The sequence below is a fragment of the Excalfactoria chinensis genome, chromosome 9, assembly GCF_039878825.1.
Source record: "Excalfactoria chinensis isolate bCotChi1 chromosome 9, bCotChi1.hap2, whole genome shotgun sequence".
Lineage (NCBI taxonomy): Eukaryota > Metazoa > Chordata > Aves > Galliformes > Phasianidae > Excalfactoria > Excalfactoria chinensis.
This window is the reverse complement of record NC_092833.1, coordinates 19,192,572-19,218,873: the sequence shown is the minus strand read 5'-3', so window position 1 is coordinate 19,218,873 and position 26,302 is coordinate 19,192,572. Positions and strand designations below refer to the sequence as shown.

The 26,302-nt window shown below is 51.7% G+C and overlaps 1 protein-coding gene across 9 annotated transcripts in view; it reads left to right on the top strand.

Moving 5' to 3' along the window:
• MBNL1 (muscleblind like splicing regulator 1) overlaps positions 1-24,702 on the top strand; it is a 44,234-nt gene extending 19,532 nt beyond the window's left edge. For 3 of the 9 annotated variants that reach the window (XM_072343929.1, XM_072343928.1, XM_072343930.1), the window contains exons 3-11: positions 4,683-4,853; positions 6,453-6,653; positions 11,404-11,661; positions 12,548-12,601; positions 13,509-13,662; positions 17,016-17,051; positions 17,747-17,841; positions 20,327-20,401; positions 21,377-24,702. In XM_072343929.1, the coding sequence (XP_072200030.1) occupies positions 4,683-4,853; positions 6,453-6,653; positions 11,404-11,661; positions 12,548-12,601; positions 13,509-13,662; positions 17,016-17,051; positions 17,747-17,841; positions 20,327-20,383 (1,026 nt within the window). In that variant the 3' untranslated portion in view covers positions 20,384-20,401; positions 21,377-24,702. The remainder of the gene's footprint in view (positions 1-4,682; positions 4,854-6,452; positions 6,654-11,403; positions 11,662-12,547; positions 12,602-13,508; positions 13,663-17,015; positions 17,052-17,746; positions 17,842-20,326; positions 20,402-21,376) is intronic. The other 6 variants (XM_072343933.1, XM_072343934.1, XM_072343938.1 and 3 more) reach the window with 6 other exon arrangements.
• Positions 24,703-26,302: the final 1,600 nt, after the last annotated feature.

The window sequence follows — 26,302 nt, the reverse complement described above, 5'->3', positions numbered from 1 at the left end:
CAACAAATAAATCACACCTAGGACCAAAGGATCACATCTGGTTTCTGACTTAGGAGCTGTGGTGGGGTGTTTGCTGGGACTGCGTGGTGCTGTGAGCCCAGCACCATCCCACGTGCTTCTTAGAAATCCGGCTGGTGTCGGGCAGGGCTGTGCGGGGCAGAACTGAGCCCTCCTTTGTGATGGCACTGAACAGGAAGGGAAAAGGGGCTTTGTAGAACAGGTGCACCTGAGTGAGCGCTCGGCTGTTCTGAAGTGGTTACAGGCACAGCTTAACGGAGCCTCCAGGCTCTGCAGTGAGCTCAGAAGGCAAGTGTATCAGCCCCATCCTGCTGGCATTATCAAGGTAATATCAGCGCAGGCTTGGGTGGTAGCTTAAAATATTGCCAGGACAAGCATGTGCTGGCACTCCTGGGAGCGCCGTGCCCTCAGCCAGCCCCTGCCTATCATCCCAGGTTTGGTGCAGCCCCGCTGCCTCCCGGGAAGGCCTTGCTCTGCCTGGCAGTGCCGGTGTCAGAGTAAACAGTCGGAGGGAGTTCTGGCTGCGGAGCGCTGCTCTGGGAGATCTCGGGCTGCTTTGACTGTAGAAAAATAAATCCTGCCGGCTGTTTGCCACTGACTGTACCCAGTGAGCTCCATTCAGCAGCTGGAGCAGAACAGCAAGGACAGCTCCATCCTCACATCTTTATTCTGTCAAAGCCCCAACGTGTCCTAAGGCCTTCTGACTGCCCTTTGTCTCTTCCTGCCCCTGCATTTCCCAAGCTGTTTTGGGCTCCCAGTGCCCATGTTCCCTGCTATGGGCTCCATGTTTGCAGCCTGCACCGAGTGCTCTGTGCTGGGCCTGTCTGCACGCACAGCAGTTCCCTGCAGGTCCCTCTGCAGGAGTGCTGCGTGCAGCCGGTGCTGTCCAGGACTGCTTCTGTGCTTGGGAAGCTGTGCTGTGCTGTAGAAGTCCCCTGCTGGTCCAAGTAGCCCTGCTATGCCTGCCTTTGTTTCCCACCTCCCTTCTCGTCTGCTTACACGCTTTCTTCTCTTAAAGGCTTCTGACTCCCCTTTCCCTGGTGTTATCAAACATACTGAGGTTACTGGTTCTCTGCTTGCCACTGAAATCCAAACTGCACAGAGACGTTCACTGCAGTAGCTTTTAAATCATAAAGTTTACGGTTAAGTCCTTTCACTTCTTGCTGTTTAACCATTTGCTCATTATGTCCTTTTCTTCCCTTGTTTGCCTATGCCATAAAAAACGATTAACTTATCTTGTCTTTGTTTTGGCTTGCTGTGGCTGCTTTCCCTCTCAGTCTATTATTATTTAAACTTGCCTTTCCTTCCTGCTGTGCATGCGGGCCCCTGCAGGCTATGCAGTCAAATACTGAACTGGTTTTTGGCATTACCTCTTTACGAACATCTGATGCTGCTGTCACTTCACTGGTGAGCGTGCAATGTGGTAGCAGTGCTTTCAGTGCAGAAGATCATCACTGGAGCAATCTGATCCTTGTTTTAACTTTCCCCCCTGCTTCCGAGGCTTCTGCAAAATGCCATTACAGCATGAGTAGCACGTAGCTCTGGAGCCTCCAGCACTGCTCCATATGGCAGCAGGATGCTCTGTGGGCCGGGTGGTGTCCTGTGGTTGTGTGGGATGTGAGGGCTGCTGCCCTGAGCTGCTCTGGGGCTGTGTGCAGGCTGCATGCCTTGCACTGCCAGGGCTGCTGCAGTGCTGCTGCGGGGGTGCAGGGAGTGCCAGGGGTGCTGCTGTGTGGGTGCACCTGTGGCACATATTGCTGAGCTGCCGAGCAGAACTGCTTCTGCCATGAGTGCCCAGGGTGGGTGGTGGTTCTCTGGGTGTTCCCACACGCCTGGCCCTGTGTGTGAGCTTCAGATGGCACTAAAGCTGATTTTGGTGGGAAAGCGCTTACAGCAGTGATGCAGTTTAGAAGCAGCCCCTGAGCAACAGGTGACCACCGGGGGAACTGCATGAAGGCCTGGGTGCTGTGAGCACACTCAGGGTGCTGCTCCTTGGGGCAGCTGCATGCACTGTGAGGGTGCAGCCACACTGCTCTGCACCTGCACTCAGGAGGGCAGTGAGCCACCATGAGCACGCCTGTAAAAACAGCAGCGGGAGCCATAAAGGAGCACTGGAGGCAATGGTGTGTGACTGCTGGCCCTGCTTGGCGCTGCCTGCTGGGCTCACTGCGTCACCTGGGCTTGGTGACAGCATGGGGCATCCCCCTGGTGCTGGGCCACGTGCGGTGCTTTGCTGTGTGCCGTGGTGTCTGAAGCATTCCGTGCTGCTGGAGGTCGGCCTGAGTTAGCTGATGTGCCACTGATCCCAGGGTTCTGTAAGAGGCAGTGCTGGTACTGCTGGCCTGCAGAGCTGGAAAGGGGAGCGGGTGCTGCGGGGCTGTGACTGCTGCGTGGTGCTTGGGAGACTGTACTCTGCAGGCAGGGCTACAGCTCGGCTTCCCTTCAGAGAACCTTTTCTAAAAGTTAAGCGAAATAAAGCTGGTAGATAACAGTATGCCCAGCTGGCCTAGAGTGATACAGAATGTGAAGCAATTCCTCACGTAAAATTGCAAGTCCTGGTGATCTGCAGCACGCAGGCCTGGCTGGGCATGGGCAGGAACCCACGTTAAGTTCAGTTGTTCTTGTGGTGATGACCATAAAGCAAAGCACTCCTCTGTGCCTGCTGTCCAGATGGTGGCTTTGTCAGCACTCCTGCCTGTTTGCATTGTAGTGCTGCAGGAACCAGCTATCCCTACCATGGCCGGCAGCCTGCAGCCCTTCTGCATACCTGTGTGTATAGGAAACTGTTGATCACAGCCTGAACCTCTGATTAACCACCTGAGGTAAGCGGCAGGTCAGCTGCGGCAGCACAGGAGAAGGTAATTCTGCTGTGCTCCTGGAAGGGGTGGAACTTGGCTCCACCTCTCCTAGACCTCATTTAAGGGCTGACCACCACTAAGGCAGCATCTCTTTCTGGAGGTCGCTCCTGTGTGGAGTTTTACAGCAAGCCTCAACATTGGTGAGCATTTATCCTTTCTCTTACATAACCTCTGCTTATCCATCAACTTTATAACTGCACAATTGTAACCATACACTGTGCGCTGCTTTGCATAGGCAGCGTCATGGCCCCTGCTGGCACTTTGGTGGCTGCACTGTAAGCAGCTGTGCTCACGTTCTGCACCCCAAACATGTGGCACACTGCACCTTGCTGGGTGCTGCAGCAGCCAGCTGCCGGTACGTGAGTTTACTTCAGGTTTTGAGTCAGTCCCTTTGCTCTACAGTGCACTGCAGTTCTGTGCCTTGAGAAACAAGCACACGTTTCAGCAGTCATGGCGAGGCATAACGCATGGTAGCTCCAGGTACTATTTTATTGCTTAGAATTCAATGGCTTCTGCACAGTTTCCTGCATTATTTCTGCATTTTAAAAATGCTTTTACGTGCTTAACTCCTCAAGTGCTCTGAGGTTTTGCATTTTGTAGCACAACTCATAACTGCTGTTTTTCGCTCTGTGAAGAGCACTTTAGCTGGGTGCAGCTCAGAGGGCAGCACGGGGCTGCTGGGGCTGGGAAGGGACATCCCCAGAAACATCAATGGGGCAACCAGCCTAATCTAGTGGTTGGCAACCCTGCCCACAGGAGGAGGTTGAAACCAGATGATCCTTGAGGTGCTTTTCGACCCAGGCCATTCTATGGCCTGACCTGGGGAGATGTGGCATTCAGCACTGTGCTGTGCTGACCCGGATATGCCTTCCCAGAAATATGGTGTGTATCCTCACTGCTGTGAGCCAGAGCTGCTGCCCTGTGCATCAGCTGCATCTTCTGTGCAGGGCTTGGACAGAGCCAGCAGGCAAGCCATGAGATCGTGCTGTCGGAGGCTGGGGCTGGGTGCCTGGGCTGCAGGGCAGAGAGCAGTGCAGGCTGCTGGCAGCTGCTGCAGCGAGAGCACAGTCTGCGTTCTGAGCTGAACTGTGGGATAAATCAAACTGCACTGAATTGATTTGTTACCGGATAAAAATGTTCTAGTTTTTTTTTACTGAACGTACGGCTGTCTTTTGCCTTGTCACTGTTCCTGCTTGGATTTGTTTCAGAGAGGAATGAGTAGAGGAAAAGAATTGTAATTTGGAGGATCTGTTTTTCCAGAAGTGGATTCTCTTCCTTTCTAACGTTTTTCTTTTGTTACTGCATTGTCTTCTCATTGGTGAAAGCTGAGGCCGCTCTGTCACCCTGCAGGCAGTGCGTGAAGTGCATCTGCACTGTGGGTGCACTGTGGGTGCAGGTGGCCCAGCTGTCCTGGCTCTGTGAGATGGCTGTGGTGGCCCCAGTGCCACCCGGTGACCCCCGTGCTGCACGGCGGCCCAGTGCTGCTCAGTGTGGGGCCAGCGCCGGGTGAGCCTCTTCCAGATCCACTGTGTGCTGCTGTCGTGGGGGAAAATGCATCCATGTCAATGATGTGCATGCTTTGCTTTACAGCCATTGCTGATTGCCTGGTTTCAAGCAGCAGCAGCATTTTATTAGGGCTGCTCTGCAGAAATGCGTGGTTTAGGCAGCTGGTAGCAGAGCTGTGAGGTTGCTCCTGGCTGCCCCTGGAAGGAGCTGGGGCTGTGGTTGGCTGGGTTGGGCTGACGGGGCTCCCTAGGAGATGTGCCTCTGCCTGCCTAAGCTTCTTGCATTCCTCCTCTTCCTCAGGGGCGATGTTCAAGGGAGAACTGCAAGTACCTTCACCCGCCACCGCACTTAAAAACACAGCTGGAGATCAATGGCCGCAATAACCTGATCCAGCAGAAGAACATGGCCATGCTGGCCCAGCAGATGCAGCTTGCCAATGCCATGATGCCTGGAGCCCCGCTGCAGCCCGTGGTATGTGCTTGGGGCCGGGGCAGTGAGTGCTGGAGGGGGGTGGCTGTAGGAGCCCACGCACATCAGGAACCAGTGGGGAAATCCAGAGCTGGGCTGCATGTCTTTGTGCTACTTGATTCCTCCTTGCCTGAAACTACGTTGTTTTGCTTGTTAATTTAATTCTCTTTTTTGTAACGTATTTCTTAATTGGTAGAATGTGAGCGATGTGTGTTTGATTGTAGTAGACAGCCATTGCCTTTGTGATTTCATATGCTGTGGGAAATTCTGGGGAAGATTCATGCTGGCTGTAATCCACCCATTTGGGAGAGCCCTCCGGGTGCTCTGTGCTGGACTCCAGTTTGGCCGCATGCTGCAGGGCAGAGCTCAGATTGTGAGCCATGCATGGAGCTCAGCCTGCGGCCTTGGGGCTGGCAGCAGGGGGACAGATGCAGAGAATGGCCCTCCTGCACTCAGTGTCCTGTTTGGTTTGTTTAGTACAACTGCTGTTCTCCCACAGAGCTTTATGCCACCTGTTTGAAGAAAAAGTGTGCGTGTCTGGGAAAATCAGAAATGCTGTGGAGGGATCTTCACAGTAAAATGCCTTTGGTTGCAGTTAGCACAGTGTGGGAAGACAGGGCGTTCTCTGTGCTCCTTTGAGCGTCCTTCAACACAACTGAACGCATCACCAAAGTGAGGGACTGAGTTGAGGCCGTGCTGCTGTGCAAGCACCAGTGAGGCTACACCGTGCTGTGAGGGCGTTAACTCCAGAGCTGCCTCCCCATAAGTTTTCAACTGCAAAGTTTTGTTTTTCTTCCCTGACTGGAGCACAGTGATGCCGTACTGGTGCCAGCATGTTCTCACTGGGGCTGTGAAGAAGCTGAACAGCCAACATGCAGCAGTCGATGCAAGCCATTGCTTAAAATATTTTCCTGTCATCCTACCAATAGGTTCATTATTGCATAGGTGGTAACACAGTAATGAAAAGTATAGTTAATAGCATGTTTAATATTATTTTGTTTCTTGTAAAATGTATGTATTTCTATCTCGTTCCCATGGATGAAAAAGCAGGTACATTGAAGAGAGCCCTCTTGTTTATGGACATATCAGGCTTTCTTTCTCCAATAACCTTTGCATATGTTTTTGTGCAGTGTTTCAGACAGTTTGTCGTTGCTTGCAAACAATTGGGTCATTTCCTCAGGAACTCAAAGCCATGTGGTGCTCTGTGCTGGCTGGCCTACATAGATAGGAAACAGAAAAAGGTTGCATTAACCCCGTTGTTTTTCCTTCTAAAAATTTCTTCGGAAGAAAAATGGAAACGCCTTGAGCAGCTGCTTTATTTGGCCATGGAGACAAAGAGCTGGGCAGGGTCTGACTGGCCATGCCAGCACCGTGCCCTGCACTCAGTGTGGTGGCAGGTCCCGATCCTTGCTGCAGCGCTCGATCCTGCAGCTTGCCGTGTGCCGCAGCCCTTGTGCCGGTTCCTTCTCAGCAGCACCAGACACCTGCACACGCTTTGGCTGCGTTCCTCCAAGACCTGCAGACCAGTCCTGTGCCCACAAGCGCTGGGTGGCAGCGTGGCAGGTGCCCATACTTACGCGTGTGTCTCTGTTCTGCTTGCAGCCCATGTTCTCCGTTGCGCCCAGCCTAGCCACCAATGCCTCGGCTGCCTTCAACCCCTACCTGGGGCCCGTGTCCCCAGGGCTGGTGCCGGCGGAGATCCTGCCCAGTGCGCCTATGCTGGTGACGGGCAACCCTGGTGTCCCGGTGCCTGCTGCCGCTGCTGCTGCTGCACAGAAGCTGATGAGGACGGACAGGCTGGAGGTAGGAGCCCGATGGTAGCTGCTCCCGCAGTGCCAGTCACTGCGTGTGCTGGGGAGAATGTAGTTCTCTGGCAAAGCAAACCGCAAGCATCACTTCAGCTGATGGTACCCTGCCTTGGCTGAGGGCAGGGAAAGCGCGCAGCCCCGTGCCGTGCTTGCAGCTCTGCTCCTGGCCCTGCCACCCAAAGGGAAGTGGAGCATAGAGAGCGTCCGAAGGCCGCATTAATGTGTGTGCAGCAGCTGCTAATGGGCACGGGTGCAGAGCCTGCTGCAGCTGCTGGCCAGGAGCCGCTTCCAGCTCTGCCATGTTCTTGCTCTGGGCACATGCTGCTGGCATTGCCCGGCGCCTCTGTGTGCTCCTTTGCTGCGGCCCTGGCAAGCGCTGGTCCTCGCTGGCTCCCCCTCCCCCTTGTCCTGAATATCTCTGATTCGAAACTCTGGGACATGTCCTTGGTACCATATTGGCCTTGTGCTCAGGGCCAGCACCATGCCATGCACTCGTGGTGCTGCGTGGTGCAGGTGGGTGACACTCCAGCAGGCGGTGCGACACTATGTGCTGCTGTGTGTGGTGCCCTAGGTGCCAGTGCAGATGTGAAGCAGCACCCAGCAGCTTGCAGGTACCCACCACACGTGTCCAAGGTTGTGGGGTGAGCTGATATTGTGGAGGTGGTCCCTGCGTGTGGTGGGAGCAGTGGTGGGGATCTGTTTTAGAATGCAGCCAGCTGTAATGGTAGTGCCTTTATACCTGCCTAGGCATCTGCAGTGATAGGGCATGTGTCTGCTGATGGGGCCATGAGTGCCTTTTGCTCGGTGGTGTCATCGAGGCAAGCAGCGGGCTGTGAGCTGCCTGGCACCGCTATTCCTGGGCATCACATCCACACAGGTGCCCTCCTGCAGGGTCACAGCACTTCCTGATGGAGTTGGTGTGTCAAAAGAAAGAGCTCCTTGGGGTGCATTCAAGTTGCAGGAGAGGCAGCCTCCCTGAGCAGGCATGTCATCCTCTATAAGAAGAGAATTCTCTCAGCCAGCTCCATATTTCACCAAGGAGACTTACTGGAAAGGGATTAAAATAAAATGCTGTCAGATAAACTCCTGAATAAACCACACTGGGCTCAGAAATTAAACTTGCAGCCATGGGGAGGGGAAGGGACTGCAGCAGGTGAACCACTTCCTGCAGGCCTGGCCCTCTACTGGCAGCGTGTTCTGTCTGTACAGTTCAGAGATGCTGAGCTGCTGGGACTCACTTCTCCACGCAACAGGGAGATGTGATCACAGTTAGAAAAAAGTCTGCAAAAATATGTGAAATTAGACAAATTCCCTCTCATTTCCTGATATACTGGCCTGCAGCATCTGGCAGGTTCTCTGCTGTGATTGCATTTACCTCAGCTGGCCGTGTATCTTAGTGATGCCCTTGTCCTTGAAGGAGGGCTGTCCCTCCCACTCTGCCCCCATCCCCAGCCTCCCTAGCAGGCCTTCCCATGGCCCTGCCCTCACCGTGCAGCTCCCTGAGCCTCCTTCTCCCCTCAAGCTATACAGTTCTGCTGTGACCAGGATCCTGTCCCAGTGCAGCCACTCTGCAGCTCCGTGCCTCTCCCACACATGTGCAGTGCCTGCTGTGGGCAGGGGTTGCTCCTCCTCCTTCTTTTTCCCCGCGGCAAATGTGGATTCAGTAGTTTAACGTGTAGGGAATGTGGCAGTGCCGTCCTGTGTAGTGGCTGTTTAATCTGAGCTATCTAGATTTGGGGTACGAATGACAAATCAGCCCATATCTTTTGTGAACAGTAAATCATTGTTATGTGTTTTATTGATTAGAAAAATGTAGAGCAGACTGGGAAGACTTTACCTCCCAGCAGCTGGCACGCTGCAAGTAGCGCGTGGCTTCTGCTCTCTGCACTGCCACCGTGCTGCCATTTGTTCTTCCTGACTGCAGAGCTTTATATGGTTGGCTCTCTCTCTCTTGGAATGAGCTGTCCCATGAAAAAATAACTGCGTGATGTTAGCATCTAATCTTGGAATATGATTTGTTCTGGTTAGAATTTTAAATACTTATTTTCAAGACTGATGTACTCAGTTGTTAATTCAGCTGGCACACGTGTTCCAGGCTACTGAATCACACTGTCCCACAGCAGAGAGCTCTTTGCACACATGCTCAGGGCTCAGGAAGGCAGCCGGGCTCAGTGGCATCCTGGGCAGCTGTGGGTGCTGGTGAGGCTGGGCTGGCGCCTCCTCCTGCAGCATGGCTCCTGTCACCATGTGTGCAGGTGGTCATCAGCCACTCACTGAAGGCATTGGGCTCAAGATGGAAATTTCCTGGGTTCAGAATTTCCTTCAGCTCCCCTCACATTCCTGCCCAGCCATAGGGATCCTGAGCAGAAGTTGGCTCTTCTGGTAAACGAGAGGTGGGGGAGGAAGGAGCCGCTCGCTGCCGTGTTTGTTCACAAGCACGTTTCCCTCTGAGCACTATCATTTCTGTTCAAGGTGTTTGAGAATCAGAACAGCCACAGTCAAGCTGCTGTTTCCTGCGTGCTTCACAGATGCCATTTTTTTCCTGGATAAAAGCAGCTTACAAGTTCTCAGAGACTTGCAGATACTCACAACATGCTGGATGACAGTGCAGCCCCTCCGATGAGTTCAGTGCAGGGGAGGAGGCGAAAGCACAGGCTGTTGGGGGTGGGCAGCACCGTGAGTCCGGGTGAGATGCGTTTCCCTTGGCTGGCAGCTGTGGCTCCCTGCCAGCATCTTAGGTTCTGTTTGTGCTTCTTAGCTTACCGAGTGGAAAATGATGATGCTAATTACAGAGCGGCTAATAAACAAACAGATAAACACTCTCCAGATCTGAAAGGCTAGACCACATCTCGTGCTTCCATGCTTCTCTCTGCTCCAGCAGACGAGTGATATATTACTGTGTGCCTATGGCAAGAAGTAACACCATTTTCATTGTTTGCTTGTAAGTAAATAAGGGTTGGAAACACTTGGCCAGCATCACAGTGTCTCAAAAGTCAATGCAGGTCATCCTGTTAGAAGGCGCAGTGGCTTCATGGCTTGTGTCTGGTGTGAGCTGTGGTCAGAGATGGGCAAACACTGCTGTGAGCCAGACATCGTCCTGTTGGCTACCGTGCGATGGCTCTGTGAAAGCTGGCACTACAAGCCAAGACCTGTGCCCAGCTATTCCAGGCTTCTGGTCATTTTCCTTTGGCTTTCAACTGGGTTAAATTTCCTTACCTCTATGTGTGTTTTCTTTTTCTTTCTCTCTTTTTCTGTGTATTTTGTGTGTCATCCTTGGGTTATATATTGAGCAGTTCCTGCTTACACGCAGAGATGTTCTGAGACCTTGGTTCTGTGGATTACCAGTGCAGAAGATGAGCAGAGGCAGCCAGCTCTTGTTTGTTGCATCTTTTATCTTCAGAGCAAAAGTCTTTCCTAGACTTCTAGCAAATAATCAGATGGAATTATCTACTTCTGTCTACTTAGGAGGCCTGTGTTTGGGTAAAAGACCCTGATTTACAGCTCAGAAGGCATTCACAGGCAATGGAAGGGAGCTGGGGCCTGGCCAGGAACCAATCGGTACAAAAGTCGTCCAGTAAGCAAGTGGTTGTTTGCTAGCTGAGGAATGTGCCCAGCCTGTTCCATGTGTGCTACAACAACAGCCCTGCGAGCATCGAGCCGCAAGCAGTGGGGCGGTGGGGATGGAAGAGGAAGGGAGGTGACTGACTTGCTTGGGTCAGTGTGTTTGCTGCCAAACATACATCCACAGCCTTTGTCACCGTATGGAAAAAAAGACTATAAATAGGGATGACCGTGGAGAAAGGGTGCTCCCTGCGAGCAGGTCCATGCGTGGCGGGGTGCTTGTCCTTGGGTTGTTGTTCCCGAGCTGTGGATGATGGGCAGCTGGGCCTGAAGTAGCACAGCGGCTAGAAAGCAGCCAGCATGCTGGCAGGGATGGAGAGGCAGTAATCAGCCGAGTCTGGTTTGTTGTGTGGATCAGAGCCAAGGGTCTCGAGGAAGTGCTGCTGATCCAGGCTTATGGCACCCCCTTTTAAAAGGAAATCCCACCTACTAAAGTGGTTTTATTTTTATTAAGACTTGCTTGCTTTTGTTTCTTTCTGTTTCCTATAACTTTTGAAACCTGTGATGACAGATGCGTTTTTTGTTTGTGGTTTCTGAAGAGCTGGCCATGAATAGAACACATGCCGTTTTCTAAAGCAGAATGTTTCCAAGGTGTGTGAGGGGGGCCGGCACTGCTGGCACTGGGATGCAGTCAGTGGTGGTGCCAGCTGGTACCACGTGGTGGTGGCAGTGTCACGGCTTTTTCCCTGGCATGGTTCTGCTGCTCTGCTCATGGTGTGGCCGTGCCAGGCTGGTGGCAGCTCTGCTGCTCCCTTCCATGGGCTGAGCCCCCTCAGCCCCGTGTGGTGGTGTCGCTGCAGGCTACTCCGATGGCAGCCGTGGGGAGCCGGCAGTGCTGTGCATGCTCAGCACAGCACAGGGGCCTGCCCAGCATGGCCCTGCTGCCTTGTGGATGGCCGGGTGGTGGCAGAGAGCCAGCACTGCTGGGCACCGCCATGCTGAGGGGGATCTCTGGGAACTTCTTCTGAAAGCAACTGCCAGCCCTGAGTGGGGCTCAGTGGGACCAAAGTAAGGCCTGCTGCGTGTGTGGCTCTTGGCACCGCAAGCGCTCCTGTTGGTGAGCCCGGCGCTGTGCTGGCAGGGTGGGATGGCCGCCAGGCTGAGCTCTCCTCCCGGTGTTGCAGGTGTGTCGGGAGTACCAGCGCGGGAACTGCAACCGGGGCGAGAACGACTGCCGGTTCGCTCACCCCGCCGACAGCGCCATGATCGACACCAACGATAACACCGTTACGGTCTGCATGGATTACATCAAAGGGAGATGCTCACGGGAAAAGTGCAAATACTTCCACCCTCCAGCACATCTGCAAGCCAAGATCAAGGCTGCCCAGTACCAGGTTAACCAGGCTGCAGCTGCCCAGGCAGCAGCGACGGCGGCTGCCATGGTGAGTTTGGAAGCTGCATCCGACGGTATGAGTGCACCGAGAGGGAGCGAGCAGTGTTAGCTACTGTTGCTGGGATGTGCTCGGGGTCCCGGCTGGTAGGGGGCACAGCGAGCTGCCCCAGCACGTGGTGCCAGACCGGCTCTTGCGGAGTTTCAGGCTGTTACAGTATGTCACTAATTCTGCCTGCTGGTGTATGGAGTACATGTACATATACATGTGCATATGTGTGTGTGTGCGCATACATGTATATAGAGTCTGTTGTATGTTTGTGTGTGGGTAGGTGCATACCTATGTCGAGGCACAGACAGACCTATGGCGGTGAGCTGCCGCCAGCCTGTGTGCATGGCAGAGTAGCTTGAGGCCACAGCCACCGTGCTCCTGCAGCAGGCAGCATGGGCAGGCTGCTGGAGCCGGCACTCCGCCGGGTTCAGCACAGTGCAGGGCCTGGCTCTGGCAAGTGGCCGTTGCGGTGTGGGGTCCCCAGCCACATGCAGACCCCGGTGGCACCGAGGCCCTGGCCACGTGCAGGCCCCAGCCATGGCCATACAGGCCCTGACAGCATTGAGGCCCTGGCCAACCAGGCCCTGGCCACGCCATCCATATGTGTGAGTGCAGGGAGGGCGCAGGGAGCCGGGGCGTGGTGTGGGGCACGTGGGGGCTGGCTCTGAGAGCCCCCCGTCCCACCACCCCCCGCTGCCCCAGGCCCGATGTGCATGCCTAGTCTTGTTACCGTTGTACACGGCATCCGGTGATTTGTTTTTATTTGTTTTTTCTCACCTACCCAAATGCACTGCTGCCCCCATGATGCACCTCTGCTTGCTGTTTATGTTAATGCGCTTGACCCCACTGGCCATTGCCATCATGTGCTCGCTGCCTGCTAATTAAGACTCAGTCGGCTGTCAAATCACTGAAGCGACCCCTCGAGGCAACCTTTGACCTGGTACTATGACCTTTCACCTTTTAGCTTGGCATGTAGCTGTATTGTAGAGTCGAGTTGGGGGTTAACGTGCAGAATCCAAAAGCTCCCGGATCCCTCCCTCCCTGCCTGGTGGGTGTGGGGGCGGTGGGACCAGGCCCCATGGCAACCTCAGCCTGTGCAGGCCCTGCCGCCCCCTGCCCTCCCATCCCATCCATCCCCATCCCATCCCAATTTCTATCCCATCCCGTCCCTCTCATCCCCTTCCCTCCAACCCCCATCCCATCCCCTCCCATCCCCCTCCTATCCTTCCTCTTGCTGTCCCATCCCAGTCCCATTCCCGTCCCACTCCCGGGAGCCGCGAGGGCCGGGCCCGGTGCAGGGCGCGTTGGCATGGCTTGGCGGCGCTGCGGCGTGGAGGTGGCCGGGGGTGCCGGCATGCGGCGAGCTCTGCATGCCAGGCAGGCGCTGGGGCTGGGAGTGGGGTAGTGCCGGTAGTGCCGGCCGCGCCGATTAACATCGCTTCTACGTGTTGATCCTCATGGAGCTCTCAGCGCTGCTTCCCCCTGCCCGATAGCCTTGCTCCTCGCCCCAGCCCTGAAGCTTTACCGTAGCCTAATAGTTACTCCAGTTCTTATAACGCGCGGCTCCGACACGTCTCCCCGTACTGCTGCCATGGTAGGCCGAAGTAGTGCTCCCTTGTGAAGCTTTGACCTCGCCTTTTATTTGGTAGTTAAAAGTCTGCTACGCTGCTTGCTTGCTCATGGATAAACATGGTGCTGCCTGGTTTTTTTTGCCTTCTACTGATTTTTCTTCTTTCTCTCTTCTCTTTTTGTCTCCCTCCCATCTTCCACATCCCACACCCCCACCCTTTTTTTTTTGTTTTGTTTTGTTTTACTGGACTTTATTTTTATGCCCATCCACCATTCAGGGAATTCCTCAAGCTGTACTTCCCCCATTACCAAAGAGGCCTGCGCTTGAAAAAACCAATGGTGCCACCGCAGTGTTCAATACTGGTATTTTCCAATACCAGCAAGCTCTCGCCAACATGCAGCTGCAGCAGCACACAGCCTTTCTCCCACCAGGTAAGTGCTGCCGCGTGCCTGGCGGGGCGGGAGGGTGGGAGCTGTGGGCCAGCAGCAGCCGCCATGCAGTGCCGCAGTGCGGTGCGGCCGTGCCGAGCGGAGGATGCTGGTGAGGAGGCTGCTTCCCTCCCGGTGCTTTTCGGAGGCTGGGTGGGTGTTTTCCTCTCTAACATAAGAATCAGCACTGTGCTCTGTCCTCCCAAATCAGAACTGGAAATCTTTTCTCTCGTTCCTCTTTCCCTCAATTATCTTTTCTTTATGATACATCTCTTCAGCTCCTGCATCTGTTTCTGTTTGCTGTGTGACCCCTTAGCTTTCCTGTGCTTAGAGGCAGGTGTGAGTCAAAACTGGAGGGCCAAGATCCACGCCTCTGCTGCCAGAGCCTTGGGGCTGAGTTCAGCTAAGCAGCAGTGAGGTGCGCTTGGTTTTAATCCCGCACAACCACAGTTACACTCATCCTAGTGCAGCTGCTGAAGCACTGATGCCTGTGCTACACACATAAGCAGAGATCCCTTTGAAGTAAATAAAACATAGAGCTTGAATATAGCTGTGGTTCTGCATACAGCACGTCATGCAGAAGCATATTTTAGCCCACTCTGTGAGCTTCTGCCTGTCTTAATGCAGGCGAGTCAGTTTTTTCCACATGAACCACAAGTTAGAGCAGCGCTGTCAGTCTAGGAGGTAAGTGGTGGAAAGCTGGGGACATCCGAAAGATGTACTCAAAACTGAAAGGAGCCTGAGAACAGCCCTTTGTAACTCAGGCTAACTGAGGGAGGGGAGAAAGGAGAATGCAACTACTGAGTCTTTACCCAAACATTTTCAGCGTGTGCATTGCTGGGGATTTGGTGCAGTGCCTTTTACTGCTCTTTCTTGGTAGAATTTTGGCATATAGTGATTTAAATGGTGCAGAAATTATTTGTTTGATGTAGTGGATGGTAGTAACTTACTTGGATCCCAAAAATTCATTGCAACCACTAGTGTGTATTAGCAGGAGCCTCGTGGGGTCAGTGGAGAGGCTTTGACTGAGCAGACATTAGGCCAGGCCTCTAGACCGTGTTCTAAAGCACAGACCAAATGCGTGAGCAATCACAGCCCGTCCTGCAGATGTTAAAGTCACAAGTTTGTTCTGTGAAGAGTGGCTGATGTAGTTATCTGCAGAGGTTTCCCACTTCCATTAAGGGGGGTTGGCTGGTTTCTGGAAGTACTGAAACTGCTCTGAATTGTGCCCTTTAAACTTAGAACCTCAGGCTATAATTTATACCAGACCTCATTGGCACAGCCTGCCTTCTTACTTAGCTAACCTGCCATGGAACCCACAGGAGCTTGCAGAGCAGTTCTTGGTGCTTCATTTGAACTGCGTTGGCCACTCAGGTGTAGTGGATGCCCAGGATTAAGGTCAGGGCAGTGAGGGATCGTCAGTGCCAGCACAGGGGAGCCATTGTCACAGGGCCTGCTCCCTGGGGGCTTGGTGTCTCCAGGCCTGTCCTCTGGGCTGCTGGCTGGAGGCACTGCAGCACAGGGAGGAGCGCTGATGGCACTGGCTCTCTGAGGTGAGCTGAGTTGAGCTGGCTGTACAGCTGATCCTGGCCTGTGCACTCTCACTGCACACAGGAGGGCTCTTAGAGCAGAAGTCCCTGCAGGGAGGCACCTTTGTGTGGGCTGCTCCCAGGGGCTCAGCTGCTGCACTGCTGCTGCCCTACGGGTGCTGGGCAACGCTCTGTGGAGCTCCTCAGGGCCGTGGAGGCACAGAGTTTTCCATGTGTGAGGGAGGAAAGCGCCGGGTGTCTGCAGTCACTTGGCTGGACAGGTGTGCTGGTGCTGTGAAGGGACACGTCCCAGTGGGATTGTCAGTTACTGGCACGTCCTTGCATTAACGCTCTGCCTTGTGCTGAGCAGCTTGGGATGTCTGTGACTGGGCATCTATTATTCATGTGTTCTCATTAGTCAGAGCTTCTGAAGTCAAGATGGATATTAAGGTCACGGCAAAAATGGTTTTTATTGCTGGTAAGAGGGCCATACAGCATTGTGTCTTCATATTTGCACATCATTGCTCCCTAGTTAGGATTTTCGTCTCTGCCTCAAGTTCATCTGCTGCGATTCAGGCCTAGTTATAAGCACTAGCACTAGTTATAATGCTAATGATGATAACTCAGGCTGCAGTTCTGAGCTGAAAAGCTTCACAGCGACATTGCAGAGAGTCATTACAAAAATCTAACGTGTTTTTAGCATGTAGGCCTAATTATGCACGGAGTGATCTAATGTTCCAGATATAATAAAGCGTGCACTGCCTTATGAATAGGGCTCTTCTTTGGAGAGGCAGGACTCAGAAGGTTCTTCTGTAAATCCCCATTAACACCTGGGTGTCAGAAACAACTGAGGATACAGTTCTACTCATGTTTGTTCTTCATGGCCAAATGTCCCATTCTTTAATCTATTAAGCGGTCCCATTGACATCAGCAGTGATTCACGCAGGGGGAAGTCAGGAAAGATACTCTTCTTTTAACCTTTCTTTATGTTTTTCATTTTTTCCATTACACAGAAATAGATCCCTTTTCTTTGTAGCCCTACAGACACAGTGGTCATAGGGGATCACCTTGTCCCTGGCAGAAGTGCTGTTGACTGACTCTTTTCCTGCTTACTTTAATGCTTCTGAAGCCGTGTGTGCCCCAATACAACCCAGGTCCTTTGCAGAGCAGTGCCCTGTGCCCACAGCTCCGCAGAACACCAAAGCAGCACTGCACCACCGACAGCTCCGTCTCCATTGCAGTTCCTGGATTTCAGGACTTATCTTAGTTTCTGCCGCATCAATTAATTGCTGTCACCTGGCGTTTCTGCACAGCCCAAGGAGAGCTGCAGGGCCCCAGGAGTGCTGCCCACCATGTGGACCTGGGCTACTGCGGGCAGGTGCAATTGCAGTTGAGTCTTTGCTGTATCTGAGGAAATCCAGTTAGAGAGCAGTGCAGCACTTGTGTCAACAGGCAGATGTAGGACAGCAGTGAGGTTCAGCTGCAGGATGCCCTCGTAGCAGTGCTGGTGCTCCAGTCGCAGAGGTGAGCACAGCCCTGCAGCCAGCTCAGCCCCACACCTGGCTCAGCCCCGTTCCCCAGCTTAGTCCCAGCCCCCAGTTCAGCCCCACACCCGGCTCAGCCCACTTCTCCCTTTCTGAAGGCCAGTTCTGATGGATCACTGTGCTGTGTGTGGTTTGATTGTGCTGACGGTTACGTGCCACTGTTCCCATAATAACAATTTTTCTTCTTTGTTCAAATGGAATTTTCTAATGACACGTGTGATGGGTTGTTTTAATTCTTTTCCCTTTCCAAATCCACCTTCCTGTTGCAATGCATGATGGGCAGGCTCAATATTGTGCATGACACCCGCTACAAGTGTTGGTAGGTGCCAGCTTTGTTTCTTGATTATCTTAAACCTGTGGTGCAGCTCACGGACCCTCAAAATCCACTGCTAGATCGTAACTTGTAGCTCCTGTGCCAATCCATCCCCCCAGCCTCCTGCACTAACACCTGTCAATTAAATGCAATGGTTTTATTTAATTGACACAGACACGTAGATGTTGTCGGTCCCGTATAGCACTTGTTTGAATTGCACATTGTTCCTTGGTGGATTTTGATTGGACTATGAGTTCCAGTGTTTAGAAACTATCTCGTTTTAAATAAAGACTGTGTCTTGCTATAGTGACATAGAAGTGTACTGTCCTTCGACAAGGTTAATTTCTGTTTTTAGTAAATATTCGGGCTGAAATTTTTAAAGACAAACACATGTAAGTGTAAGGGCATTTTAAAATTCTTCTGTTGATTTTCGTACTGAAATGATGAAGCTTGTTTGTGTCGATTTCTCAATTTGATGGTAACAAGCATTTCCCCTTTTTTTCTCTTTCATTTCCCTCCCCTCTCTCTCCCCGGCATGTTGTCCTGCTTTGCACTGTGGTTGCATGTCACGCGCTGCCAATGACGTCTCGGGCTTTTTGCTGTGATAAATACCATGCTCAATGATCCTACCACATGTCGCTCTGGTTCCCATACTGCTACACTCTTCTGTATGTTTGCTTATATGATTTTCCTTCCGAAAGTTCCCATGGTGCACGGTGCTACGCCAGCCACTGTGTCTGCAGCAACAACATCTGCCACAAGTGTTCCCTTCGCTGCAACAGCCACAGCCAACCAGGTTTGCTAATTTACAGCTTTGTTCCTTACAGACATCTTGAAATCAGTGCTTTAATGAGCATGGGGGTTTTGATTATGCCTCTTGTTGGCCTACACATTCTCTGTAAGATCTGCGGCACAGCTTAATAAGCTTTTATCCATGCTCCAAAGGTGCTGCAGTTCCATTTCTGATGCTAAAAATAATCGATAATGGAGTTTCTGACTCAGTCTCAACATTTATGGGCCGTGCTGCTTATTTCTGCTCTCAGAGATGCAAAGAGAAAGGGATAATACAAGGAACCCATTACTTATCTCTATTTCTGTGAAGCCTACGGTTCCTCTTTGTGCAGAACTCCACTCAGATCAGTACAGCTTTTGTGCAGAGGGATGGCAGGATCAGGGCTGTAACTCTGAGCTTAGCAGTCTGGCCATGTTCTGATTCTCCTCAGCTCTTCCAAAAGCAAAACAAAGACATCTGTGGCTGGGCCACGCAGAAGCAGGATTTAGGCCTTTGTTTCTACTTGTGATTCTGCTAGGCAAGGGCCAATTACTTTCCGCACTAGTCAAACTTTTGTTAATACAGTGCCCAGTAAGATCTGACTTTATTTCCCAGTGACCCCAGTTGTTCCCATGTTTAGATGTGTGTTTGGAGAAAAAAAAAAAGAACAGTGTTTTAGTGAATGAGCAACCAGAAATTCTGCCAGGAGAGCCCCAGAGAGGGCCCGTGGTGGGGATGAGCATTGCCCATAATGTCTTGCAGGTGTGGTTCTGTATGGGTGTTGATCCTGGTGGTGGAGGTCAGTTTGTGAGGCAGGCTCCCCGATGCCCTGCAGTGCCCCTACCTGTGCTGTGGTGCTGGGGCCACTTAGCGAGGGCTCAGAGGTGCCCTTCCATGTCCTGGGTGCAAACCAGTATGAGAACTGCTGGGTGTTGGTGAGGGCCAGCCTAGAGCTACAGCTGCCTCTGCTTACGTGTCACCGAAGCATCTCAGTGCCACAATGGACAGCACTGCGCAGTTAATTGAAGGATGTGTCCTTAGGTTCTCTGCTAGAGCAAAGGGAACAAGTCAAACCACAGAGAGTCATCATCAGTTTTAAGATGGTCTTTGTCCAAATTGCCACGCGTTTTCCCAGACAGGTCACAGGGAAGCTTTCCGTTGTAGAAATGGATCATTTCATGCAAATCCTCCCTGGAGCCTCATAACACACTTAGTAAAGTACTGCAGCCAAACCTCCATATATACATATATAATGAATATATGTATATACCATGTGAGCAATGCTAAAGTGATTTACTGCCACACGATGCAATGTGCATGCATGCCAAAGTCTTCAGATCTGGCCCTTCATCTTCACTGACTGGTGTTGGAGGTCCCTGCCATGTCCCGCCAGCACCGCCCCGATGCTCTCCGCAGCTGGGTGCTCCAGCCTGCCTGCAGCAGTAGGAAAATGGTACGAGACAATTCCTTACCCTCGAGGCATTTCTGTGCAAGTTAGCAGTGCGGTGGAGCTGTGTGACGCTGGTAGGGGAGGAGAGGGAAGAGGGGCGGAGGAAACAGCACTGAGACCTAGTGCCGGTTTGGCTAAGAGAAGTCCTCTTCATTGTCTTTCCTGCTTGCTTTAATAGACCAATGTTTGTGCCCATTAGGAAGGAGTCTTTTCAAGTGCAGCAGCTGTCTGTGGCCGTGTGGAGCTGTTTTGTGTGCTGTGCCCAAGCACGTCTTTCTGCACGTGAACAAATCTATTTGCTCCATCCAGCAGGACCTCCTTTTCCTCTGTGTAACCACAGTTCCTCTGGTCCTGCGTGCATTAGTCCTCACAGAGGACGGAGCTGCTGGGAGCAGGGTGTACATTCTCACACCCGTACTGCTTGTAGCCCTCTGGCATCTTCACGTTGTTTTGAAGAAGAGAGGAAAATGAGTTGATGGGACACTTAAGAAGCCACGTAGTGAATTCTGTCTGTGCACATGGAGATTTTGAGAAGCGTTCTGCTGCTTGGGGCAGTCCCAGCTCTGGAGCCAGGCCTGTGGCACCCAGTGGCTGCCAAGGACTCCCAGCTGTGCTCCATGCTATGTTGTCCCCCAGCCCCGGCTGGCCCCAGGGACACAGAAGGCAGGAGCACTTCACAAAATCGGACTGAAACAAGGCCAGTGTGGGATTTGTCATTTTAAATGATGCACTGAAAGCACCAAATTTTGTGTAGGCCAACAAAAAGGGCTATTTCAATTACCGCACTGCATGACTTTTGTAGATTTTAACTTCTGTTATTTCCTCAACGACCAATAATACTTGTTTGTATTTGTCAGTAGTACTTAACACAATGTTTCCCCATTTTTAGTTGCTATTGTAGCACTTCAGTTGACTTTAACTTGTAGTTACAATGTAAAATCCACCAACTCACAGCTGATGCTCACTTTTCCAGACTGTTATGTTCTATAGCAAAATACTGCGTCTCCGGGTTGGCTCGTGGCACGTGTTACTCATTGTTTACATTTTTTTTGCCTATAGATACCCATAATATCTGCCGAACATCTGACTAGCCACAAGTATGTTACACAGATGTAGACATTTTGTCATCAAACAGTAAGTTTCCAATGTGTTGTTGCTTGCAGTTTTTCTTACGCGTGCTTAATTTGTCTTTTGCAGGGGGGACAATGTTTCTGTTTCCTTTCATAGAAAACTACTGAGATATGAGGGAGGAGGCTGAGCTCCCACTGCTGCTGTTCTGCTAAGGGAGAGCCCGTAGTTAGCAGTGCCCTGCCAGCCCATGTGCTGGCCTGGCGTCAGGGATAAGTGTGTGTGGGAGAGCACTGCATGTGGATATACTTTCGAATAGCAAATTCAGAGTCGCTGTGATTAGAGGTTTGCTTCCTGTGTGTAAAGGGTGATGACACCGGCTCTAGGTGAAGGAGTCGTGCCAAGCTCTCATTAGAAAGAAGTAATTTTAAATCTCCACGTTTGGAAAGGCAGGGTTAGTCACCAATTGCAGGGCTGGGTTAGTCACCAAGCGCAGGGTTAGTCACTGAGCTGCAGCCCAGCTGCTGTCAGGCAGAGCCTGTCAGGCAGCGGGGCACTGTGCGGTGTTGCTCTGGCCAGGTGGTGCAGCAGGGCCGTCGTGCCAGGTACCTGGCTGCTGCTCACGTTGCGTTGCCGGAGCTGTGCCCATGGGCAGTGTGTGGCAGCACGCCTTTTTTCCTGCACAGCCTGAGGTCAGCGTGCCTGAGATGGAGAGGTTATCCCCTACTGTGTGTTCCTCTGAGCAAATTGTAGTTTCCAAACTGTCGGTAATTTGCATGCTGTGAGTTCAGGCCATCAGCATCATGTCGCCTCTGGGTTCCCTGCTGTTTGTGTTATCCTTCTCCCTCCCGTGCTCTGTTTCTGCAGTGTTTGCCACTGAAGGGCCCGGTCCCAGCAGGGCAGCTGCTGCCACACTGTGCTTATGGCCACGAGTGCAGCAGAGGAGCCTCGTGGCGGGCAGAGCGCCCTGCTGTGCTGTGTGCTCGCTGGCTGCTCCCTCGTCTGGCCGCGGGGATAACGGCGCTCTTCTTTCCGTTCCAGATCATCACTGAGGAGAAAAGGACAGTGTGTTTGGGTTGAGGAAGGACAAGTTCATTAGCCATAATGTATATACCGTCAAGCCACACTCGGAACCCCCTCAGCAGTAAGACATCCACACATTGCATGTTAAGGAGATTAACGAGAACTTGGAAGTCCACTGCACACTGTTGCCTATATACTTTGTACATTTAATTGATATTTGTGCTGAGGTGATCTTCTTGTCTAAGAACTACAACATCGTCTATCTTTTCTAGCACAGGAGTGTGCGTGCGCGCTCGGGTTCGCGTATGCAATCTGTTTCCTACATGACCATGTACGTCACCTTGAAAAGACAGACTATGATGTAACCATAAATCTATTATGTATTGGTACGTCTGTAGACCAAGATATAATTTTTTAAAGTAAGTTTATTTCTTTCAAGGTTTACAAATAACAAAGGTGCACCTTGTATTTAAAATTGCCATTATAGATGAGAGCGTGCATGCACAGTAATTTTTGTTTAAGAGTAATATTTTTAATGTAATAGATTGTAAGAAGCGGTAAGAGAGGTATCTGACAGAGATGAATGTGCCAAGCAAAACCACAACCGTGTCTGTTTTAAAGCGCGTCGATGGCTTTAAGTACCACGTTGTTAAGGATTCTCATGAAGTGCCATAGACTGTACGTCAGACCAGAGTGTTATTTTGCAGTGTTATTTTCAGAACCACGTTTTCGCTTACCTTGCTCGTACCGATCAGTCAAAGGGCACCGTTCTGTTTCCAAACCAAAGCCGTCTCAGAAATGGCGCTTGCTGTGCTGCGGCGCGCCGGAAAGGGAAAAGCCATTTCTGAGACGTGGTGACAAATGTCTGAGGAACTTCTTCTGCTTCTCTGTATAGCCTCTGTCAGAAGTCAAAGGACTCTAAACGCTCTGCAGACGGGCTGCGCCTTCCCTTCGCACAGTCGCGCCTTCACTGGTGACTCTAAACGAAGGCGGCAGAAGCACTGGGTCAGATGCACGACAAACCAAAACGTGGCAACACGGAGATGTTAATTAGCGTAGGAATCGGGTGGGTTCAATACTCGGGTGAGTTTTATATGTGATTTTTTTTTTGTTGTTCAGATTAACTGCTTATAGCCTTAGAAAGCCTTTACAAAATAATAATAAAAACAAAAAAAGATAGATGTGCATTCAAGTTTTAAGAACGGATTCATCCAAAGGAATTCCTCTTTGTGGTTTGGATGTTGCAGCTCGTAAAGGGTATTTTTGCTCTGTTCAGCAAAGTGCTGACGTGGGGGCCAGGACACTGGCAGCACAGGGGGTGGAAGAAGCGTGGGTTCGGTTCTAGAACCTTCCATACTTCCGAGTTTACGGCGAGTTTTTATGCTTGAGAGAGATGCTTTATAGTATAAGAGTGACGTGTTGATTTTACTGATTGTACTGTACATCTATTAAAGCCTTAGATTATTACATTACGGGTTACAACCCATACCAATGTAATTTCAATCGTGTTAAGAAAGTATAGGTGACTTCACATGTTATCGTAGTTACTCGACATTATAGAACATTACTTCTTTTTTTTTTCTCGTTAAAGGCGTAGCTCTTATTTCTTACATTTAGTGGGTCGTTTTCGTTTCCTCTTCCCAGCTGAGTTCCCTTTCAGTCCCGGGGTCGTGTTCTGTTGGAGCCGCACGATGGCTTTTCTGGGGTAGGAGAGAGCCGTTGTCTTCATCACGTAACTCAGTCTCGGGTTTCCGTGTAGCGCCATCCCAGCGTCCGTATTCTTGTTGACAAAGTGATTTCTGTTTTGCCGATTTAATACGACAATGTAAGAATGTCAGTCATCGTTAGTTCTTGTCTAGTTCTCATTTAAAGAACAAAGATCTTTTATATGGATATCTTATAATTATATAATCATTGCTAAGTAAGGAGTTAAGTTGTTGCTATGGCAACGATCCTGGCAGACAATTGAGTAATATTTTGATGATTTATTTTGTTTGTAATTAGTTATTATGAGAAAATCTAGTTCCTAGATATTAGAGTAAAATTTATTTTCTACTGTATCCATTTCAAATGTTTAAAATATTGTTTAAATATTTTTTGAGATCCCTGAATATCAGGCCTTGTTATAAATAAGCTGCATAATCGAGAGATGGAGGGACTTTCTGTTGGTGATCCAAATACTCAAAGTTTACGTAGTGGGAATTAGAGCGTGCGTGTGCAAACTCGTGAGGGTTGATGATGCTGCAGTTGGGCACGTGGGAACGTTCCAGGAGAAGGTTGACTTTTTGCACTTCTGTATATAGTCAAAAAAAAAAAAAAAGAGAGAAACCTGTATAATAGTAAGATCTTATTTTGAATAAAAATGTCTATAATTACAAGGAGTTTTGTTAAGGCTAATAAAATGACAGGCTGAACAAAATTGCTTGCAAAAGTGGCACAGAGTTCGCACTCCATACCCCTTCGAAAAAGTTGCTTTGCTTTATGTGGACAGCTTGTAGTTTGCCAGGATTTTTTCAGCTGGAAAGAGATGCCATCCTTCCGAGATCTCATGACTGACAGAAGCTCCACTGGTTCAGATCTGCCTGAAATCCATGATGAAAAAAGGAAAGAAAAAGCAAAAAAAATAATAAAAAAAAATTTAAAAAAAAAAATTAAAAAAATTTTAAAAAAGCAAAAAAAAAAAAAACCAAAACCCAAGCAGGTACTTCAGACCATCGAGGTGAACCCATGGATCCAGTACTGCGTACATTACTCAAAAACTACTGCATGTGTCAAGTATCAGAGCTCTATTAAAGGTATACACTGCTCGGACCAGTTCCGGACCACCTCAGTGGTTTCTTGTTCACAACCAAGGTTCTGCAAAGCCGATACTGACTTCCACAAAGAGTCGAATCATGAACAGGCAAACCGAACAGCGCTCCGTAGCTGTAGTTGTTACGTGATTCTTTTCTATTGCTGTAGCGGCCCTGTTCTTTTAGCAGGTGAAAACAAAAAACAACACACAAAGATGCGAAATCTTACAGTTTTAATGGGAAGCACTCGATGAACCTCGTGGTCGTCAATGCCAAAGCTGGAAAGAAAAGGCGGCGGGGCCGTTCCTGACCTCCCTCCGGTGCTCAGGCACAACGAGGGGTAGGCTGCACTTATTGCAACCCCGCCACTTTCATCTGCTGAAAGGACAGGCGTGCTTGGTTTTACTATTATGTAATCACAGACTTACTTTTGCTTGTAGTTGCTCCAAATTATGTACTCTGTCCTGGGCTGCAATTTGTTTTTATGCTTATTTTATTATTACTGCTATAGTTGACCTTGCTGTATGGAAAAATAAAGTGAAATTGCCCTAATAAAAGTTCTCTTTCTTAATTACGCTTTTTGATACCAGGTTCGACGTTTGCGCCGTTCCCTTCCACACGCAGCTTTCCGTATTTGTGCGTCTGAGGGGACGCCCTTTACCTGCGGGGGAAGAAGCCTGAGGTGCCCCCGGGCTTCGCTTTCCTTCCCCAGCACTCGCCAGGGGAGAACGCTGCAGAGAGCCGGCCTGACCCAGGGGGTGCCCTGCTGAGGTCAGCGCCGGGCTTTGTGCCCTGCGGCAGCTCGGCGTGCTTCGGGGACCGTTCCATCTGCAGAGCAAAACCTCCCGGTGCTCACCTGACGGGGAGTCCCTCCTGGAAGCCCACAGCCCCACCAGAGCTGCCCGAGGGGCCCCGCTCTGTGCAGTGCTGCTCTGCTGAGCCCGGACACCTCCACAGGGCTCTGCTTGTCCCTGCTCCATCAGGGGCAGCTCACAGGGTGTGCTGCTGCATCCTGACTATTACGGGTGCTGGGTCCTGTGCCATGGGGTCCTGGGGGGGGGTTGGAGGGAATGCGGAGCTGTGCCAGCCCCGGGCCCTGCTCCTCCCGATATGCGCTGCTCGGTACGGAGCTCTCACAGTGCTGGATAAAAACCGGCATCAGCCGCTGAGAGCCGCTGCGTCCCCGAGATCCGAGCTGCACGAGCCGCATCGCGCTCACTGCGGGGAGCGGCGGGCCGGGCCTCAAGCAGGCTGCGCTGCAAGGGGAGCGCTGTGTGTCTGCAGGTGGAGCTGCTGCGCCGCTCCCCGCGTGGCTCCATTGCCGCATCCCTGCCGCCCTCGCTCCCCCTGCTTGCAGCACACCCTGCAGCAGAGCGGCCGGGGCTGTGCGGTGCCTGCGCCCACGGTGCTGTCCCCGCGGTGCGTGCACTGCGCTGCACGGAGTGCTGCTCCCCCACGGGGCGCTCTCTGGGCGAGGCCGGTGCGGCCCCGGAGCCGAGAGCTGTGCTGGGCCGGGCGCTGCCAACCGCAGGAGCGCTGACACGTTACGTACTGAGCGGCTCCGGCTCAGTAACGGAACGTGGGGAGGTTTTGTGTTTGGAGTCCGCTCGGTCCGTAAGTGCCGAGCTCAAAGTGCCGCCTTCGTGTGCCCATCCCACGGGCGCCGGGCGGGACACGCTGCTGTCCCACAGCCCCCACCGCTCCATGCAGACCCCGCTGGGTGCCTGGAGGGGAGCGGCCCCAGTCCTGTCTGTTTCTCAAGAAAGTTCTGGAACTTGGCTTTAACGTTCTGGCTTACCCTGCCTGGAAGGAGGCCACAGTGCGGTGCTGCACTGCTTCGGCAGCGAGGCTGGGCACTGGGGTCTGTGCCAACACCGACCAAAGAGACACTTCTGGTCTGTGCCATTTGCCTGCTGTGCTGCGCGGCTGCTGGGGCTCCGGGCACGGCTGTGTGGAAGGGGTTTAAATTGCACCCCCAGCCCTGACATGTGCTCAGAGATGGGCCCGGGCTTTCCAGGTCCCAGTCTGCCATTTGCCTGCATGTGGCACTGGGCCGCCCCTCTTGGCTGCAGCTCACGCTCTTTTGGCCAACCCTTTGATTTTTTGCTCTTCACTTCTTTCCTCAGCCCCCACTTTTGTTCCAGTTTCCCAC